The following is a 22,903-nucleotide window of genomic DNA, read 5'->3' as shown; positions in this document are numbered from 1 at the left end:
ATTTTGTAGAGAAAACTATTCAGCAATTCACTAACTTGCCGTTGACATCTAGCATAAATCTATCTCTCATGAACAACAATACTACAACAAAAAGGTGAAACTTTCCTTCATACAAAAATAAATAACAATTTTAACATATACTCCAAGCTAATTAAAAAGGTAGCCAAGAATCTGTCTAAGGAATAATAATGCTCAGCATTTAGAATCTAAATTTTTCTTGATTTTATGACTTTGGTAATGGATATATTTTTTAATTTAAATTCACATTTTTCATGCCTCACACATGCTCATGTACGATTATTGGTGCTAACCAATTATAATCATATTCAAGAAGTACTTTAGGCAACTTTAACACAGCAGCAGTTCCTCACCTGTTCTGAAATTCCATAAGTTCACTGTTAATTTTTTCAATGTCTAATTCTGACCAAAGAATATCATAGTAGCCACTGATTGTGTCAATGACACTGTTATATAGGTTATAGAGTTTCTGCAGCAGATTCAGTTGCTTCTTTATTTCAAGCAGTTGAGGACACTGAGTAACTGACAAACCAAAAAGATCTTCTCCACCTGCACAAGTAATATATTTCCGAAAGAGATTATCACATCGATTCTAAGAAAGAAAAAAAAGGAAAAAAGTTAAATAAAACAACTAAATAATAATAAATAAATAAAAAGTTAATAAAAATTACTAAATATTCAAGATCCAAAATTATGATTAGAGCTGAATGAGACACAAATCTAGGAAATAATAGAAAGATAGAGAGAGATAGTAACAGCTTACACTGTCAACAGTTTTGTCAACAATTTTCTTGAGAAAAGTAACTTTTAGTTAGCTTGGAGGCACATTTTTAGAAGTTGACAGGAAAACCATTTACTTCATGCAGCACAGTGACAGAACAATAAATGCTAAGACTGCACTTGAAAGAGGTGAAGCATGACACACAAAGAAATAAAAAGATGGGTACAGCAAATTCTACTTCTCCAAGTGTTCTGTGCAAATCTTATTGACTGTTGAAGGAAGAATTACTACCATTAAAGCAGCAAAGAAAAACATAATTTAATTGTCAATTGCAATGTAACTCAGGGAACATAGTAGGAAGTCAAATGAATAGCAGTATGGGAAAAGCAGAAGCATTAAACGTTGTTATTGCAGGAATAGATATTAATAATGATACAAAGACAGACTCCAACCACAAAAAAAAATTAACACAGTAACAAACACAAGAATAGTCTATAGCCAAATACACTAAACTTGTGGGAAGGTTCTCATCAGAATATTGTATCTAGCAATCAGTACTCATTATCTATGCAGCCTTTATGCTGACTCCTAAAAAATTTAAACAGTATTCCTTACAAATGCATAGAAAAATTCCAACATAGCTTTCACTAAGACAAAACAGACTTTGCCAAAGCAGTAACCCTATCTATCAATGGAAGTTCATTCAACTACTGTGATCCCTTTTCAGAGCCTTTATGTGTTGGCTCACTTGTAGCTTTAAGTAATGTCCTAAAATTAACAGCACCTGGAATATAGTAAGCCTGTCATTGGCTTCCTGAGGTGTTAAACCAACCACCATTGGCCCATTCTAAAAGGAAAAAAAAAAGACATCAGTTTAGAGGGTGAGAATAACCACAACTTATTTCTAATCAGCACTTTCTAAATGCTAACCTCAAACACTTTTGCAGCCTCTAGATCCCCTCCCCCATATCAGATATCAACTGAGCCAAGGGATGACAGTTAACCTTCTAGAACAAACACTTTTTTAAAACGGATTTTAAAAAATCAAATAAGGCAACTAACTGTATTTTTAATGCAGGAATTTTTCATTACACTGCAAAAGCTAGGAAATCACAGCTCATTTTTTGAGTAAAAGTCAGCATTCTTTAAAAGATGATGCAAGATTAGTTCACCTTCATTCATTCTGATGAAAAATAATGTGAGAGCTTAAGTTGCTTGTACACGTGTCAGAAAGAAAGAAGAGTTTTCTGATGCTAACATAGTTTATCATTAATCTAAGTCTTCACATTTGTTCATGATAATTATATGCTTTTAAAAAACCTTAAATATCTCAATTCTTAATTTTTAGGAACTGATTACCAGCATTACTTACATCAGTCATATACAAAACATTAACCAAACCTGCCCTGAACTGAAACCCAAACACCATCTTAACAAGAATAAACCTATTCAACATTAGAGGCCCATCCCATTCATTAGTCAAATCCAAAACCCTTTCCATGTTCCCATCACTCTTAAAAAAATTCTCTAATACAATAAAATAGAAACACTTGCCTGATCATAATCTGAGTAGAACTCATCACAATCTTCAGTAAAAGTCTTCACAGCACTAATAAGCTCTCCTCTGAAGTTTGGCTGCAAAGCAACAAGCTCATCCTGCACTTCATTTGCACGGATTAGCAGTTTTTCCCAAGTGTAGTGCAACGTGTCTACCTTCTCTGTCTCTTCCTTGGCAACAAGAAGATCATATTTGCTCAACATAGCATAGGATTCCTGCCAGAAATTTGGATCAAGATACATAAAATGGTAACTTTGTAAACATATGGAAAACATATATTTAAAATGCTAGCATTTGAAAATTTTTAAGAATGAAGAATGATTGGTTAGAAAAAGAAATTCTGTTCTTCTTGCATAGCCGTTATCAAAAATGGGCAAACCAATATCAAACTGGAAGAAACATCTGCATTTTTTTCTCAGAGCATTGATTTCAGCTTGCACCACCAACATATGAACATTCTACATAGTGAAAACCCTTACTGAATTCTCACTAAAACACAACTGACATTCACTTTCTATAAATTAGCACAAGGTAGAGTAGCAGTAAACCTGTGGCAGTTTCATTTGAAAATTTCTGTATGAAGTGGAATTATTTCTATTCATGCTTTCCAGTTTGGTCAAATTGTAGCCAAACTGCAAAAATGGAAATGTTACTATCTGTCTACTACAACACTCTGTGGAAAATATGCCAATCTCCCTTTCAAAACTGAAGCATCACTTCTTGTGCTTCGGGACCTGAGGCTCCTGCTTGCAGAATTGGAAGCTTATGGGCAATCAGGATCATGAACATGTCAGGAATCATGAACATGTCTCAGGAAAAAGAATTCTACTGAAAAATCAAAGTTGCATTTTGCCATACTATAGCATTCTTAAATAAATACTCTAGTCAGGAATGCAGAGAAACAGTTACCATCTGCTTTTAAGCCTGCCTTTTGTCAGATGTTCAGTAAAGGCATTCTATCACATTAACTTTTTTTTAGGAAGTCAGCAGCTTTTGTTTATTTTAACTTATACAACTGATAAAACTAATCAATCTTGTGTTGTCTGCTCAATATTAGATTTTTACTCCTCTTAAGGCTCGGCTTAAAAAAAAAGAAGGAATCTCATTCCTTTTCATACACAGACTTCTTCCACAAAGTATGAAAAGATTTCTTGCATTAAAAATACCTGTATTCTCATCTTCCTCTGACCTACATCACTCAATTTCTACGCTGTTCACTAAACCACATCTCATCTCAGCAAGTTTACATTTGCCCAAATCAGAATTTCATACAAAAAGGTTTGCAGGAACACAATAAGCCTGTCACTCAACATTCAACACATATTAAATCATACATTTTCAAAGTTCACTGTTAACCTTTAACCCAGAAAATAACTGCTCTCTTGAAGCAGTACCCGTATATGCAACATTCCCACTAGCTACCTCAATGGGGCCAATTTGAGAGTCAATAGAGATCTGTAGTTCTCTGATCTCTTTTAAAGCTGACATGGCTATTCTGATATCATCCAGGTCCGTGATGCTGCGATTTAACTTCTTGCCAGTTTCCTCTATAAAAGTCAAAATTGCTTCCATCTGTGTTCTGTACTTCTTATTGCAATGACATCCCAGCAAAGTCATCCAGGCTTTGGTTTCTGATCTCAGTGCTAGCTTCAGATCAGCTAAAAATATTGAACAATTAATAGATATTAGATACTGTAGATATTTAAGATGCACTTTCAATCTTTTTAATTACATTTGTTCTCTTCAGTGCCAGTTCTGGTTTTTCAGTCTAACTCTTCACATACAGAAATTATGAAATCACATGGACACCTTGAAGTGGTTTATAAAATTGCTTGCAATTCATGATTGCTTTCCTCCTATTCTTCTCAGAATTTATCATCTTTTCTACTGGAAAGATCACCTAAAAACATTGAACAATTAATAGATATTAGATATCATAGACTTTTTTCAGGATGTCCCTACTGGAAAGATGAGGCTGGTCTCCATACTTGTCATCTTGTTCATTTACCATTATACAAACTTCTGTCCTATACATCATGAATAAATTGATTAATATTCTCATCTAAGCCTAAAATCTTTTCAAAAATTAATCTTTAAAAAAATAGCATGGGGAGGAAATTAGGAGTCTAATTATGAAAGCTGAAAAAACAAAGTTTGATCATAGCATTGGTGAAATTGTTAGATAGAAGGGGATTCAGCTGTCTCACTGCATGCAGCTGAGCAAGGAGAAAAGTAACAAACTTATCATCTTACTCCCATGAAATATGTACCCCTGGGAATCAGTGACAGAAGGATGGGCAAACATCTACTATCCACCCAATACCTGAGCAGACGTATCCAGGTGAGGTAATAAACTCCAGCTGAGCCCCACAGATATTCTTGTGTTAATGTTTTGTTTGCAGCATTTACAGCCAAAACAGCAAACAGACTTTCTCTCTCCCATTCTCTTTCCATTTTAATCTAGTTCACCCATCCAATACTGTCACACACTCTCCTGCCTACTGGAGTCAGAAGGTACATGTCTCTGGAGAAAATCTGAACTCTACCAGTGTACAGTGCAATAGCTCCCACGCAGATGTATTCAGGCTCAGAACTGATTTTCAGGTCAAGATCTTGGAAATGCAGAATTTCAGATTCAAACTCGTAGAGTGATGGGTTTCCCACCATTAATTTAATAATGGTTTCCTCCTTGTCCCTCTGCCATATATGGTGGTAACAACTAAAACTCTCCAAAGCTGTAAGGACTTCCTGAAAGACATTTAAAAGTTCAAAGGAAGATTCCCAGTATCATGTATATAGCATGCATATAATTTCTTAGCAGCTGCTCATTAGAGTACACTACAAACTCCATAGTGGAGCAGGTTGAATCTCACTAAACAAAAGGTTGCTGGTAATTTTATGCTAAAGCAAGTTCCACTACTGATCACACAGCATGCCAGAAATCCTATGTTCATCACATCCAGTTTGTCAAATTAGTTTAAACATTTGCCAATTAAGTGAATCTTCAGTCAATAAAATCATTGGAATCCGTAGAAAGTAAAGTTTAAAACTAGGATACAGTACACATGTCCTTCCCTGCCATTTCTTGAGCTAGAAACTGAAACCTGAGCTCCAGGGCCCAACATAACAAGAAAAATTCATTCTGAAATAATGAAGCTATGAGACAATTTTTTAAACTTTAATTTCTACACTCAATTCAGGTCTCTTTGATTTGAATATCATTAAATGAGCGTGAAAGAGAATTATTCTTTTGGTTCTCAGGAGTTCAGAAAAAAACTTGAGAAAGTTAAAGTTAAACCATCACTGCATCTAACTAAGCAAGTAAATGAGAGATGAGTGCTACAAGAGATAATCCGCATCATGACTTACAATAAATATAGTACATGCAGGCATTTAAAGCTGGCTAAATGATAAAAGTTTACAATATTACAAAATACCAAATACCAAAATGCCATGATAACTATCCAACATTACCAACTACTCAGCACCAGTCTGGTAGTTATGCTTTAGTACCACTGAAGTTACAAAGTAAAAGATTTTCACATGGCAAAATTCTTAAAAGACTAGAGCAGAAGAAACTGATGCAGAGCTCCCTAAAGAAATACAATTTACTAAAGAGTGCATAGAAGAAGAACAAGGCAAAAAAATTATGCATATCCTTTAAAATATATCCTAACCTACACTAGCAAACCCTATGCAGCACTTTACAAATGCCAATCTGACAGCCAATTTTCCTCTAAACCTTCAGACCCTCTTTGTAATGTGGCAGAAATCACGCTGGCTTCATTAGCTACACACAACACAACTACACTTTTTTATGATGTTTTAATTTATGCAATACTAAAAACCTCATATCTTGGAACAGAGCACACTTAATCCATGTTACACTTTTAAAGCATAATGGCAAATTTTCAGCCACATGTTTTCTATCCACCATCCTAAATTTTTTCATTATTACATTTAATCACAGCTTTAAATGCCTACCGTTATTACCCAAGGATAATAAAAGTAATACATTAATATCCCTCGAATACTGATATTAAATTAACATCTCAATTGTCTTACCCCTTTTGTAGAATTGATGGCACTGCTGAGTAAAGACACTAATTTAATAATTTCTTTGTTCTCAGAAACATACTTGAAGTAGTTCTGGCTTTGTGCTGTATCAGATGAACTGAGTGATGCTGCATCTGAAGCACTGTCTAAAAAAGAAGATTCAAATACAGAAGCAGGCTTAGGACAGATATACTGGTTACGAGAAGTAAATTCCCATAGACAATACCGAATGACATTTTTTCAACAAGCATGCATTTTAAAGTTGGGTGTTCTCAAAGGCAACTAGAAGTCAAGAAGGCCAACACAAATTCATAAACATCTCAATTTTAGTAAAATTGCTCCATCTAGGTACCATGTCAAAATTGGAACAAGTTCCACACCAATCCTTCAAACAGAATCTTTCCTCTTCTCTTCTCCCTCAAGGTTTATTCTGTATGCTTCACCTAAGTGATTCATTTAAATATCAGCATTTGCTTCCTTATATATCAGCACTAAGCATTTTTATTTTCTGAAATACCCTACAATTAACAATTTGAAATACAAATTAACATTAACTCTGAGAAGATGACCATAACCAGTCCACAAAAGGGAATAAAGGTTAAAAAAAGTCCATCAGCTAGCAAATATCCACAAGTTTAACTTTATCATAATTTTTTATTTAATCTCTTACAAGCCAAATTCTTAGTTTGAAAGACTAATTCAACTTCTTAACCAGTTCAAGAATTACTGTCCTACTTTTTAGGTGCATAAGAGAGAGCTAACCTAAAAGGACTCAAATGTATGTTTTAAGCATCTCAGGTACAATGTAGAGCAATTAACCTGGCTTCATTTTAAATCATTTCAGAGAAGAAAAACCCAATCAAAGATACCGTCTTAAATTTCCTTGGACTAATGACTTCAATAACTTAACGTCTGGCCACAAACAGAATAATGCAAATCCTTTTAGAAATTCTAGTCTATTCAATCTTTTACACAATCCTCTCTACACCAACATTGCAATTTACATAGGCATTTTTATTCAATACCAGGTATTGTGAAAGATCAACTTCCCCTTCTTGAAGGGTAAGCACAAGTTCTAAGATGCCATTTGAACATGCCAAATTACAAACCGCACTGGCAAATCATGAAAGATTATTCTGTAGCAAAGTGACTATCATTGTAACCAATATAAATGCTATAACCCAAAGCATTAAAACTCTTCAAGAAGCCCAAAAAAATCCTCTTACTCAAATCCACAGAAGGACAAGTGGCAAACCTGCTTTCTAATGAGAAAGAGATTTCTTCTCTGAGGCAATTTTAAATCTATGAGGTTGTTTAAAATCTATCAAGTCTACTGTTTTTGATGTATTTTGTACTTAATATCTTCCAATACAGTCTGTATAAATCAGATTTACCCAACATTCAAATTTAGCAATGTCAGAGTTTATCATTACCATGGATGCTTTTCTTTCCAGTCTCTTTCATTCCATCATCAGAATCACTGTCTCTGCTCCCACACTGCAACAGAATAACTTTTCTCTCTAACACTTTCTCCTGAAGAGAGAATAACATTTATTTTTTATTTGCAGCAGTTTTGCACCATTAGTTCTAAGTAAGGCTGTTAAAGACACCAACCTTGGATATTCTCTCCTTACTCCAATGTTGAACTCCTTTCATTACTTTCACAATACTATCTACAGCTTTATTAAGTGTCTGCTGTACCTCATCCAAAGAGGGTGTCATGATGATATTAGGGATAGATAGGTTAATATTAGTCCTAATTATAGGATAAGCACCTTTTTTCTTCTTAGACATACTGTGATTTTCTAAATAAAAGAAAAAAACAGAAGACAAAAACAAAACAAAAAGGCTGTTCATATTTTTTTCAAGACATCAAACTAGGCATTGTTTTGATATAAACCAATAAATATACCTCTTAATGCAGAATATTGAGTGTAATTTCTGAAGGGAAATTACAAAAGAATTCCTGAGTAATTTATAAGATGCACCGCTAAACTCTACAGCAGCACAAGGGAAAAGTAAGTGCAAGGCTATTTTTCTCTATGAAGCTCCTTTTCAACTTGCTCTATGAAGCTAAACTCTGTTTAGCACACAATTTTGTTATCTGGCTGGTACTCCCAGTAAGCATATTAAATCGGGCACAGAACCTCCTTAGAGTCTCATAGTATTGCATGCGTTATAAACTAGAGAGACAAAAGACAACTGCCCTTATTTTCATTTCTTAAAGGCATGTGACAAAAAAACACTTCAAGTGTTCCATCACCATGCATGGAAATATCTGAAGGCAATTAGTAAAACAAAAAAGACACCTCTATTGTTTTTTATACAGTTTTATGTAAAAAGTAAGGTCAATCAGATCTTGTCAAGTTATCAACGTCCTAATTTGTCAAGTTAATAATTGATAACTTTTAAGTGATAACTTATCAAGTTATCAAGGTCTTGTAGAAACTTATCTATCAAGTCTAGCTCCAAATATAATATTGGCTTCAGAACAGTACAGTGAGTCCTAAGAGAAACAGCATTGTAATGACACTTTCTTACTGTCACAATCAAAAAAAAAAAACATTTGGAAATACACATTGTTATCAATTGTAAGTTAAGAAGACAGCTTAATCAAAATTCCTCTGTTTTCCCCTCTTTTACATTTGCAAGTCTAATTTATACTGTTATGGGGTATTACAGTTACATTTTTCTTTATATAGCCTAAAAGAGCAATGCACTACAATGCAGCCACCTAAGAAGTTGATGGTGGAAGATGCATGAATGCGCTTGCGGATGCTCTCCAGAGCGTGTCGAATGACTTTCAAAAGGGCATCAATGTTACGATCATTGAAGTAAGAAAGCAGTTCATTGGCTTCTTCCTCTAACTTTTCTAAATCCATTCTCTTCCTCTTTGCTGTAGGAGACAGGCCAGCCCACATCTCACTGGAATTTTGTGCAGAAGTCAAGCTTTTTGATCTTCTTTCCTCTTCTGTTGCTAAAACATCATAAATCCAGTTCGTTAAATACACATAAGGGACTTGAAAATACCATAATGCAACACCTCCACAGGTCTGAAATAATTTTAAGGAAGGGCAGAATTACTAATTTGTAATCTGTACCCCAGTGTAACAGGCCTATTCCTATCTGCCTTATTCAGTAGAAACTGGTATGATTATCATCAAAATTTAGATATTATTTCTTATTCTCTTTCTAGGAAGTCCAGCAATTAACCAAGGCTACTAAGTAGTGCTATGGTATGAACCTTTCAATGTCCACGTTAGATAAATAATACTGACCTATTGCGTAGATGATAAATGATTGCTAGATTATTCATTATCCAGGCAAATTCAAAGAAAAGTCTTTAGATATTAAATGCTATTCAGTACTTCAGTCACCTAAGCTACAATGTCTCCCAACAAAAATTATCAGCATGAAAAAGAAACAAACACCAAGGAATATAACGCAATCTTCTTACCTGTATTTTTGTCCTTTTTTTCACCACTGGGTACAAGTGATTTCTCACCTTCTTTACTGACCTGTTCCTCAGTGTCAAGTAACATGTTTATCAGATCATTAGCAGCAGCTTCCACCAGTGAGCTTTTTAAGTGTAAAGTCCGAGAACCTTTTATACAGAGCTCCTGTTATCAAACCAAAACAATACGCACTTGTTGTCACAATTCTCATGTCAATTTCACAGTCACAGCAGCCTTTATTAACATAAATGTCAAGGCCTAAGATTTGTGAAAAACCAGATCTATATACAACATTCATTATAAATTGGTTTGTTCCAAAACACAAGATAAACAATAGATCAACAAGGCATTATAAATGTCTTTCAATATTGGTTTGACTTCTTTCTCAAATCACATGATTCATTAGTTTATATCATGAATCAATGTTTATAATGCCTATTTTCACTAAAAGGCTCCCAAAAGCAATAGCTTCTTAATTTTCTTAACCTTCCAATGTAGGAGATTTAACACTTCTTTTAATCATTGCCAGTTTACATTAATTGGCTGTGCCATAATGAGTACTAGCCAATCATATTTCCCATTTACAGCTAAAAAGAAGATAAAAGCTACACAACATGTATTTATTATTAAAAAAACACTAAAATTGTCAACTAGAAAGAGAAGAAATCAAAGAATGAGATTAAATAAAATTGAGAAATTTATTACAGTACTGTGCATGTTTTTTCTCCCATACTTATAATAAAATCAATCAAGTATTCTTCAGCTAACTATAATTTTTATCGGCAATGGCCTTTTAATATTTTACTTCTTTGCTATCTTATCTCAGCTTAAACAAACATGACTACCTTTGTTTAATTAAAAATCAATAATCGGAAATATTGAGGCATTTCCAAAATTTAAGATAATCTTTGGGCTTCCTAATGGTTCTGTTGAGTTGAGCGAGAAGGCAGATGTGACTTGTAATATCACAGCAACACTAAACAAAGTACTCTGGGATTTTTCTTCTGGATAATTATTTTTGTTGCAGCAATTACTTTAGAAACTTAAAGACACCTGTTAGGTGACAAAGGTATTTCTAGTCCCCTCTAATTAAAAATTACAGTAAGCTTACAAACTGCTACTATTTTCACTGTACCCATAACTGGGGTTCTTATACCACTTACTCTGCTAACTCAACTCAGTTGGCCACTGTAGTTGCGGTGTGTGTGTGTAATTGCTATGTAGAAGTTCAAGTTTTCAAGCTACCATAGTGTTCAGAGAAGATTTTGTGCTCACTCTCACATATTTTTACCTTACTGAATATACATTTTAATACCTGCCCAATCAGGAAGGTAGCAGCAGGATCAAGAAAAACAACTATGTATTATAAGGCTCATAAACTGCTACTCATTCCATGTAATATTATTTTAAATTTTACTCTGTAATTAACAACAGGGTGAGTTGTTACAATGGTCAAAGAGTTAAAAACACTAAGACAATCAAAAATTTCATTTGTAATAGCTATTGCTACAAGAGAAAAGGAATGGGGATTATGTACTTGATTTACTACAGTCTTTCTCAAACCAAATTTTATTTCAGGAGAAAACACATTAGACATTACAAACTAAAACACAATACCTTACTATTGCCTCATAAAATTCTTCTGACATAATTATGACCTTAATCAGCTTTCTAACCAACAATTTATATGTTTATACTTAATTACCCTCAACATAAAAGTATTTTGATGGGGTGAAAGAAGAGTGTTTTCCCAGAACACCTTCACCCAGGTACTCCTGCATATATTTTGCACATCCCATTACCAGCTCCGGAGAGTTTGAGATACTCATTACACAATCCTTTCCATAGTATTTACTCTCCTCAGGCAATTGCTGGAGAATTCCCTTATTTAAACAGGAATGATGACCAAAAAAAAAAAAAAAACATACTATCATAGAGGTAAAATTTTTGAGTGATACTAAAGCATAAAAGAAATATCATACACTATCTGGCTTGACATTAATAATGAATAGAATAGAACACCTCAGCTCAGATCTCTTTGCATTTGGTACTTTTGTTCCTTTTTAAGATCCCAGCCAAGCAAGCGGGGATTTCCATTGTATCCCATGTATGGTTCATTAATTCTGCATTCAGAGCTTTTATCTCATGAAAAAGAAACATATGTAAACTCAAAATCATCAATCTCTTCTTCATGAAACTTTTATCTACTAACCTTAGTCTTTTGAAGAAATTCCTCACAGCTCTGTGGTTCATCTTCTGGCAACATACAGAGTGGCACTCTATTCATTTCTCGAAGGACAGCATCAATACGAAATTCAACCAAGTCATTCACTCGATCAATCAATAACTCCAGCCCAGCTTTTGAAGAAAACAGAACATACAAGACAAGCTTAAAAGTTTGAATTAATAGCCTTTGCAGAGTCCCTCAGTGTTGCCTTACCTCAACAAACAGGAGTGTTACCAAACAATCCAGAGTGTCATTTTACCTTGACAAACTATCATATTGAACTGTATATGAATTCTGCACCTTAACCAATTTATCCCAAACATCTAAACTTTTATGGCAAGCTTCACCACAAGAACCATAATTAACTTTTTGCATAATAGATACTTACCTAGCACATGCTATCTACATGCTAAAAGATAACTATAATATTGTATAAATATAAACTATTGTACAAATATATATCGCATAGCTTTTTACATAAAATACAGTATATATTATAAAAGTATATAAGATTAACTTAAAGGATATGTAATTCAAACATGAAGACATTAACATTTAAATGAGTGCCAACAATGTTTCATCTTCTCCTATAGCTTGAACAAGTTACAACTTAGAGAATCTACAAGTTACACCACAGTAACTTTCAACAAATAAAATTCCTATTCCTATGCTTCAAACAAATGTTAGAGGCCAAACAATAGTTAACAGAAAACAATCACTAGAATTTTAAAAGTTTATTAGCAATCTGCTCTCAATGCTGAAGCTGAAATAGCAGCAACGTGCCTCATCCAGACTCAAATTACTTTTTAAATTCAAAATTAAATTAAGCATAATGTCAGGCTAGCATCCAAAATGCACTTTAATCTGCCATTTCAACTGAAGAAAATTTCCACTATAACTACTTATGCAATTTCAAGAAACAAAATCTGTTTGCTGTATTAATTAGGCTGAAGAAAAAGGAATTTGCTATCTTCAGAAAAAAAACACATCTCAATACAACCTTGTGATAATCTTCTGAAAACACTACAAGCTCATCTGTTTTCTAAAGCTGTTGTCCAAGATGTGCGTGCATTAGTTTTAAAGAGATTGATGTTTAAAAAAAAATTAATATGAAATGCTATTGAGCAATGACAGTGCCAACTGAGTCAGTGTTTTATTCCTTGAGAAGTTGTTTTGTACATTATAGAAACAAAAAAGCAGGACTAGGAAAAGTCCAAAACCTAGGAGCTCTTTTAAAAAGTAGCCATCATTCTTTAAATTCAGAATACGCTGGGCCTTTTGCGCTGTACTTTATGTTTGGTGTAATCCCAACTGCCTAACATACACATTAGTAAAAATTTGATGAATATACAAGACAAAAAGAAGGTGGTGTTATAAAACAAATGTTTCATGAAATATGGGACAGGTGAAAATTCTGATATCTTTTATATATAAATCAATTAAGTGCAAATCATGTAGAGAACTGTAATCTCATAATATAACTTGCATATGTATAGAACAAATAACCAGAAGTTAACGGAAGGAGGCAAGTAACCTACCTAGCTTAGAAAAAACTGTATTAATGTATTTCTCAATATTCAAGGATGTCCAGTTCAGTAACATTAGACCTGGCTGGATAGCATCATCTACATTTACTAATTGAGGAGCCATCAGTTGTTCAAAAGGGTGTTGTATTTTCAGTTTAATTCTTTTGTATTCTGCCAACATCACCTGAAATAAATAATGAAAATATTAGTTAATATACACTGATTTGAACCTCTTCGTGTACACACATTTATTACTTAAACTAAGAAAATTCATCTGTATGCACATTTCTGAAATTCTTAAGAAGTTATAATTAATTGCTCGGGAAAGGTTTTCATTATTTTTTGCATAAGTTCACTATTTGTTGCTCTTTATATCTCTACATACATTTGTTGCTCTGTATGAAGCACTACTTCACACAGAAACCAATCTTTGATTGCACTGATGCTGTGATGGAGTTAATTTCTTTCTCAAGGGCTCACATGATGGCATGTTTTAGATTTGTGACCACAACTGTGTTATTAACACACTGATATTTTGGGTATTGCTAAACAGTGCTTATACAGCATTGAGTCCTTTTCTGCTTCTCACACTACTCTGCTGGTGACTGGGAACACACAAGACACTGGGAAAGAACGTAGCCAGGACCCCAACTGATTATTGGGATCCCATACCTATGACATCATGCTTAAAAATGAAAGTGGGGAGAAGAAGGAGGGAGGGGAACACTCAGAGCTACAGTGTTTGTCTCCCTAAGTAGCTGTGATACTGCCTAGTTTTACTAGATTAATTTCTTATCTTTTTCCCTTGTGCATGCACCTCTTGCCTTCCCTATTAAAATTGTCTTTATCTCAACTCACATGTTTTATATTTTAACCTTCAGATTCTCTCCCTCATTCCAAGGAGGGGAGTAAGGGAGCAGCTGTGTGACATTTGGTTGCCTACTGGGTTTAAACCACATAACACAAAAATCTTGCAAATTTCAGTTGATAAATGAGTGTTACAGAAGACAAAAAGCCTAAGAAAGACCATCTAGAGTGAACTTTCCAGCAATTCTAGTAAGATCAGCCTTACCAGAACTATATTATACTATTTTCTTTTTAATAGCTCTTTAACCCATTGATCTACTTTCACATGATTGGTAATAACATTACAACTTAAATTCATAAAGACTTTATTACTTATGGGTTTTTTTTATATTTCAAAGTAGTCCTTTGACTATTATAAAGCCATTTGACTACTATAAACCTATAGGTTTCTGGACATCTATTTTTGAATTCCCATCTTGAGTCACTGAGAATGTTGTCTATTCATAAGCAGACAAAATGATCTGAAGGACTTAAAAGACAAGAGAAAGGGAAGTTTCACTTCTTATTAAACTGTTCCACAGACATCTGTGTAAAACACCAGTGCCAGAAAAACATAAAAAAGGCTGCTGCTTGCTGCATGCTTTACACTTTTTAAAAGTGGACCACTTGTTCCTCCCTCTCAGGTATCCTCTCAAAACAAATGCTGACCAATGTTGACTTCATTATTGGATAAGAGATAAACTGCTTATCATTTAGAAAGCAAGCAACAACACAAGGCATTTTGTAAGCTTCCTTTCCTCCCCATTCATCTCTGCCCCAGACTCTGCAAGCTTCCCCAAACCCAGATATCTGCGAAGTAACTTCACAGAAAACATAAAGCCAAGAACATTTTTAAGTGCCTCAAGACAATCATACAAATAAGAAAATAGATTTGCAGATGTTTTCTTAGTGCATAAGCATCAATCTTCATTTATCCTCTTCCATATGTATAGAACCCAGGCATCTTAATGCACAGCACACATCCATAAAATAACTAATGTAAACCCACATGCAAATTGTTGGCAATCTTCTTGTACCAGCCTCTCTGCTGTTGAATAAAACTTGCAAATGGTGGAATTTCAAGGCCCATGTGAGCCATGCAGTCTGTTTCTCTGATTAAAGTTAATATTTGAGGGTCAAAATTCACAAATAATTCTCCTGTTTCTGGAGTTTTTACCAAGAGAGTTGCTTGAAGTCCTCTTTTAGTTAATTCAATCTGCAGGAAATAAAGTCATCATTCTGATCAGAAAAGCCACTACAACAAAATACTTTGGTTTGCATGTAAATATCACTTTTGAAGATACTAAAATCAAGTACTGCTGACAAAGATTGATACATTATATGAATCCAAAACCAAAATTTATTAACACAATGTCTATGGACTCAAATGCTTAATAATCAAACTGCTATTTATCTAACAGATATTCTTTTGTGGAGTCTTGGATGTTATAAGCCACATTCCACAGTCCAAAATCAGAGCCATGGATTTTCTTGCTTCAACCATCTTAAATCTTAACCCTCATCTCCTTAGAACTTATTGCATATTCTGCAATAACGCTGCACATAACTTCCTCAATGAATTAAAGTATTCTTGGATAACCTCTTCACATATCATTTGAATAAACTTATGCCCATTTCTCCTTTCGCTTGTTTTCCAATAGCTAATAGATATACCAATCTTAATGGTACTGATAATTATAACCAACACCAGGGCAAATCGTTTAAAATACTAAAATTAATGCTTATTATAGATTTTTTTAAATTCTTAAAAGCAAAGCATAGTCACATAATTGGTTTAACTGCCTTATTTAAATATCAGAAGACCATTTGTTCTCTATGTGATTACAAAGGACAACATTCCTTAGACCACCACACACTGAAAATTTGGCTGACACCAAAAAGCAATCCTGCCTTAGGCAGGCTAATTTTTCCTACGTTAAAAACTTTGCTGCTATTCTTATTTTCCAGTTGTTCTTGGTTGACGTAACTTTATTGTTCTTTATTCACTCCTCAAATTTCATGTACCACATTACATTGAGATGGAGCTTATTTCTACGCCATAGTTTCAGAACCCATTGATATCTTTCAGTGCACTTTTTTCTTTTTCTATGGAACACAGAAAATTTGCACGACCTTTCAATGTCTAAAATACAGTGGAGCATACTCCTTGCTTCAGCAATATTATGTACTATCAAGACATTTTACACAGCATTTTTCAAGAAATAATCTAATCAATTTTTGTGAATGAAGATGTCATGCTCTATCCACTATCATCAGTCTTCCAAGAAACAAAAAATTTCAATGGCTTTAAAGAGAAGCTGTTTTTTTTCTGTAAAGTTCAACAGCAAATTCTACTGTACTCATTTCTGAGCTTCATGCTCATTATTCCCACTCTCAAGTCTTCCTCTCCCATTTATGTTTTCTTCTCATTCAGTTTTCATTGTTAAGGTAACAGAAAATGGCAATGGAAATAAGGGGTACATTGAAGGTACAAATCTTACACTGCCAAAAATTATAGTAACTTTTACAATTCCAGGTATTTTATTATTTTGATATGTCCAAGTTAAACACCGTTTGCTACAGCGAAAAAAAAAATTGCCATTAAAAAACCCCTTGAATTAACATGATGTTAACCATTAACAAGTAGAAAAAATAGGGGCAAAAATGTTCAGAAATCTCAGAAAGTGACACTAAGCTTAACATTTACATTGTACAGAAGAATAAAAAGTAGTAGGAGCTGGAGCCCTATTTCTGTTGGATTTGTATTCCCCACAGGACACTTGCCCCTCTCGTGTTTTTCTTTTGTTCAGGTGTAGAGCAGGAGCTCCACCTTGTGTTCTGTGGCACTCACATCCACACCCGTGTGCACTTTTCTTGCCTGAAAGAGACTACAGAGCAGTAGTCACATTTTTTTTGCCGTACCTGGTAGACTAGTGCACGTGTGTTAAAGTGAATATACTTTTCATGTCTTTTCAATTCATGTGTGCATGTTTCAAACTTGAAATATTGTTGAAACCCACCTCTCTTTGTTCCCACTTAATGGGTATAAAGTTGGAGAAGGCTCAGGAAGTTTATATAGCTGCCAAGTGTGATTTGACTGCTATAGGAGAAAACAGACAGGTAACAACAGATCAGTGCAGATTAGCACAGATCAGATTCAGAACTCAGATGATTTGGGCATCATAAAGGAAGGCACCACTTCAGGGGAGATGCCTGGGATGTTATAGTTATTTCAGAAAAGATGAAAAGCAAATGTACTTGACTGTTCCATCAAGGCACAGTACATGTCAAAAAATCTGATCACTAGGATCATCTAGCCAAAGATGTAGCCCCACAAGAATCATACATTCTCCTTAGTCTTTACAGATGTGGCAAGGCAGTGAAAACTATCATCAGTATACTTTGAATGATTTCAGCTCAGTACTGGAATCAAAAAAGAAACTGAGTCCAAGATAGAAACACTAAACAAATGCAGAAGGCTTCCTGAAGCATTACAATTCATTCCATAAAACATAAGGGCTATGCACCAACTCTCTATGAAGAGTACATGAAAACATATGAACTTTCTATGCTAGCAGAATAAGCACTAAAGTTAAAAACCTGTCTAAGTAAAGCAGCAGTTTCCATTACTGCCTAGAAGCAGGACCAACTATGGCTGGTTAATGGTGCCAATTTAGGATAGTATGCTCCTGAGCCGTAACGTATAATGAAACAACAATTGAGGTGCTACTGTTCAGGTTCCTTGATTCCCAGTTTGCACTCAATTTCAGATTAATCATCAATAATATATATTCAGCACTAAGTCTCAATACAGCATATTTTATGTACTCTAATATTGCAATCATTTCTCCTAGTTTACTATACCAAATTGATACAAAATATTCCCACTTACAGTATCAGACAATCAAATCTGGTGACTCTTTCAACTACACTTCACATCACATGTCAAATGCAAGTGTGGAAAAGGAGGGATGGGGGAAACCTTATATATTCAGACTGGAGAAAAGGCAGGTGGTACCTCTGGTCCCAGATCTGGTCTAAGACTACCTTCAAGAAGATTGATGTTTATCAGCACCAGAGATTTCCACAGTGTGCAAAAGCTAGGCCTGAGTTCCAAAAACAACCGGCAAATGCATTGACAAGCATCACACTGCCTTCAAAACCACAATCTGGAGGTACTGACCCTTCTTTTTCAGCTTTGTAAGGTTAAGGCCAATTTTTCTATAAGATGTTTTTGGACAAGGCAACAAAGAAACTGGAGGTGAAAAATATGCCAAAACAATAGTAGAAACTTGCAGAGATTTCAAGGCTTTAAAGTAACCCCTGCAGAAGCCATCTGACCATATAAAGGTAGTCAGAGGTTCTATGTACAAAACCCAAGAGAGTAAAATGAGTCAAAGGAGATTTTGAATTTAAGGTAAACCATGCTCTCTGAAGAATATTCAGGCTACCAAGTATTCTGCCTGTAAGGCCCCAAACAACTCATTCAACGAGACATGTAAAAAGGGTGTATGGTTGTTCACGTACCCAGAGTTACACACATGGGAGAAACACCAACCAGGTATTCTCAAGAGATCAAAACAGCAAAAAACCTTACTGGCAACTTTAGAAAATCACAGAACTTTGGCAAAAGGTTTAGTACCATATTCAGTCAACATAAAATACTTCTTAAAGTATTAACTTGGCCCATTCAACTTAACAAACTCTAAGCCCACTTGATTTTAAGTTACTCCAAAAATTCCAAGAGGGAATTAGAAGAAAGATAAAGAAAGACAGAAAATATATAGAATAGCACACATGTAGCCATCAATTCCTGGGTTCCAGCAGTGTTCAGACAGAAATTCCAAGAGAAGGCAGAGTCAAAACATCAGATAGCCTCATATTCAGCTTTAAACACCCTTTGGCCTTCCTAGGGCCCTTCCCCTGGGTGGGACTTCCAGTCATTTGGCCACTCAGGAGCTGGGTTAGGGGCCCCAGAGGTGGATGTGGATCAGTACCTCCGGTGTGCCAGGGATTGGCAGGTGCTGCAGGGCTGGGATACAGGCTCTAGGGGTAAGGTACGCTGCCTCGCCAGGGCAAGGCCTCACCTGCCCCTTCCCCCACACACATGCATCCCAAAATTGTCAGTAGGAAATGAAATTACTTTGTACTGGTTCTGATTGGGTTAATTTGCTCTGTTAGCATTTAATTTCCTTCATAGCAGCTTATGTGGTGTCATCAGATTTGTTATCAAAACAAAGCTGATAACACACGGATGGTTCAGTTGAGCAGTGCTTGCACAGCATCAAGGCCTCCTCTTGTTCTCACTCTGTCCACACAGTGAATAGGTTGGGAGTGGGGATGAAGGGTGCAAAAGAGGCTGTGAGGGGACAAAACCAGGCAGATGTCATGAAATAACAAAAGGATATTCCTTGCCATATAACATCATGCTCAGCAATAAAAAGGGAAAGGCAGGGGTTGAAGGGGTTAGCCACCCTCTGCTCTGGAATTGGTTAGACATTGTTTGACTGGGAGATGGTGAGAAATTGCCTCTGCAGCCCTTTTCTTTCTCCATTTCTCCTTCACTAACTAAACAACTTACCTTGACCCATGACTTTTCTTGCTTTTGCTTTTCCTTTCCTCTTCTCTGTCTCACTGGGGGTGCATGGAGGGAAGTGAATGAGCATTTATGTGGTGCTTAGCTGCCTATTAGGATTAACCCACAACTGGCTCACTTGTGCACTGAGTATGATGTTACCTGTTCAGACTGGATGCTATTTACATGTATATTTAGAGAGTGAACCTAGGGATTATCACTCAAAATTCGTTTTATCCAGGGCAGAGGAAACCTCTGTGTCTGCTTTCACTTTTGGCCAACCAGCTGGCAAAACTCCTCTTCCCACACATAATGATCTTGCACCAGTCAGAAGAATGTGGCAGAGACAGAGGAGCAGCTAAGCCTACCACTGGATAGTCATTACATGGTTTTTTCCTAACTTCTTAGTTATAATGAAAGGTCTTTCAGTTGTCCCTAAAATCAGCTACAAGTACTACAGGCCCTATTTTTTAACAGGAACACTTTCTTCTAAAATAACTTTTTTATTCCATCCCTCACTTGAGAGTCATCATAAATCAGGTTAAGCATGCCTGACTACTGCTGCTGACCAGGGATTACACCATTTTTTATTTTTTTCTTTAAGGAATACCTTTAATCAAAATCAGCTGGCTTACCTGCTGAAGCCATTCCCTGTGGTAGATCACCTCAAATTTCATAAGAACTTTTGCTACTTTGTTGTAATTGTGGATTATGCTCTTGCCATCTGGTGTTTGTAGAACTGCTGGATGTCTCTGGAAAGTCTCCATGGGCTCCTTGATCCTATGGAACAGATGACGCGCCCACAAGATCTTGCCAGCTATTGGAGGCAGATTACGAGCCAGTGGAGGGTCCTTCTTGTGCCTAGTGTAGATCTTACAGACCGTTTCTATGTCATGGCCATAGTTTTGAAATATTTTCTGATACTTTTCATCAATGCCAAGATTTGGGATTTGCAACCTGCTTAGAAAAATAATGAAAAAACTCCTTCAACACTTTTGAAATCCTTCTAATGCATTGTTGGAAAACAGTTGTTCCAGATTCCCTTGCATGCTTTAGAAAATAACTACTTTGGCAGCAGAGTTTTCAGCTTGAACAAATGCTGTCACAACCTGAATCCAAGCAACAAAGATTTAGACCAGATGATAAAAGTTTCCAAGTAAGCCTACACATTTTCTGTTTTGTCACTGTTTTCAAACACTGGGCTGAAATTATGTGCAGCAAACTGTAACCAATTCACTAGCTGTCTATTCTGTTAAACAGATTATAATACAAAAACTGACAGAATAAAGAGTGAGGCTGTTTTACAACAATGTTAATTTATAAAGACAAATTTCACTGTTTCTTAATAAAAGCATTTTGCTCTCTTCTAACTGCATTGTGCTGACAAATTTAATGCCATTGTTCGAGCACAAAGCTAAAGCAAATATGCTAACAGACAAAGTTTTCCTGTACTTAAGCTAATTTTGAAAGATGAAGTTCAAAGTCCCTTATATTTTGCAGTTGCTGATACAAAAAAATATAGCTTTTATTCATTCAAGCTACTAAGACAACTCTTAACAGGGCTGAACAGCTGAGAGTAAAGAGGTTGAGTTTGGTTTTGTTTGTATTTAAGAAAATGCCTCCTGCTCTGCTCTTCCTCCCTCCCCCTGCCCTTTCCACCATCCCCAGCATTCTATTTCCATTGCCTGGCAGAGTTTCAGCAATCTAAATAGGACATCTTACCTTTCAAATTTCTGCAATGTGCTCAGTGCCCTTTCAGTGTTCAGAATACTTTCAAAGGTGATGTCCATGAACTTCCTTAATTGATCCTGAAGAAGAGTAAATAATTCTACATCAGATAAGTCCCTAAAACACACATCAAATATGCCAAGTATTATTTGACAGGGTTTAACATGCAATGTATTAGAAGATAATTTGTTTATGTGAAACTAATCTCAATAAGTATTATTTTTCCCTTTATTTTTTCCCACAATAATTAAACAAAACACAGCCAACTTGCAAGGCATTTTCTTTCCAAGTTCCCTCTGTGGCTCTGCAACCAGCAAAAGCTTCTGTACCCTCCAATGTTTCACCATGTTGAGAGGCATCAAAGAATGCCTGCTTACCTCTCTGGCAACCAAAGCAAGACAAGCATTTTTTTTTTCTCTTCTGCATATATCCTTTTATTTTCCCAACTTGTGATTTCAGAACTATTGGAAAGTTAATTATCTGACTTATTTGTACTACGCTCCTATTCACTCAATGAAATCACCCATTTTTGTTATTCTTGCCAGCATACAGTAATGAAAAATCCTTTTGTTGGAGGCCCTCAATGGCCCATTCCATTAAACTAGTCTGAAAGATATTAAATGGAAGCTTCAAAGTGGAAATATATTGGAATAATTTTTCAATTTCAGAATACAAACTTTGACATTTGCATATTTTTTGTGGTAACTCAGAGCAGATAATAAGGATTCCTCAATAAATTAAATTATTTTGTATCATTTTATCATAAACCTACATGAAGATCATTTATGTCTCTGCAAAACTCTTCATAGTCTTGGTCAAAATCAGTCTTCCGCTGATCCAAGAAATCATAATGCTTATTCTTCATGTTGTCGACAATGCTCTAAACAATTTCACAGAAAAAGAAAGTTATTACCAAAAAATGCCTCATGAAAAAGACTTACCACACCAAACATTTAGCACAAGAGGCTGTGCACATTCACATTTTACCTTTGCTAGTAGCTCCCAGTACTTACTGAGCAATATAAGCAAACCCCTTAAAAGAAATATTTGCAGGAATCAAGTTGGTGTAATGTCTGCTCAAATTTCATTTGTATTATTTAATTCTGCTTTAAGTCAATTCAAACTGACAGAAAATTCAGACTTGCTTTCCATCAAAGACATTTTTTTACTTATTAAACATTCTGTCATGCAAA

At 35.2% G+C, this 22,903-nt stretch overlaps 1 protein-coding gene across 1 annotated transcript in view; it reads right to left on the bottom strand.

The window, feature by feature from the left end:
• DNAH5 (dynein axonemal heavy chain 5) overlaps nucleotides 1-22,903 on the bottom strand; it is a 115,872-nt gene that overhangs the window by 72,991 nt on the left and 19,978 nt on the right. The window contains 16 exon segments of the mRNA XM_030971030.1: nucleotides 372-610; nucleotides 1,524-1,586; nucleotides 2,294-2,512; nucleotides 3,720-3,955; nucleotides 4,844-5,045; nucleotides 6,363-6,487; nucleotides 7,787-7,886; nucleotides 7,968-8,158; nucleotides 9,088-9,330; nucleotides 9,811-9,973; nucleotides 12,021-12,166; nucleotides 13,574-13,745; nucleotides 15,417-15,623; nucleotides 20,618-20,939; nucleotides 21,705-21,790; nucleotides 22,483-22,590. Coding sequence (XP_030826890.1) covers nucleotides 372-610; nucleotides 1,524-1,586; nucleotides 2,294-2,512; nucleotides 3,720-3,955; nucleotides 4,844-5,045; nucleotides 6,363-6,487; nucleotides 7,787-7,886; nucleotides 7,968-8,158; nucleotides 9,088-9,330; nucleotides 9,811-9,973; nucleotides 12,021-12,166; nucleotides 13,574-13,745; nucleotides 15,417-15,623; nucleotides 20,618-20,939; nucleotides 21,705-21,790; nucleotides 22,483-22,590 — 2,822 coding nt within the window.

This window comes from Camarhynchus parvulus, chromosome 2 (genome assembly GCF_901933205.1).
Source record: "Camarhynchus parvulus chromosome 2, STF_HiC, whole genome shotgun sequence".
In the NCBI taxonomy this organism is placed as follows: domain Eukaryota; kingdom Metazoa; phylum Chordata; class Aves; order Passeriformes; family Thraupidae; genus Camarhynchus; species Camarhynchus parvulus.
The sequence above is the reverse complement of the archived record's forward strand: the minus strand, read 5'-3'. Positions and strand labels throughout refer to the sequence as shown.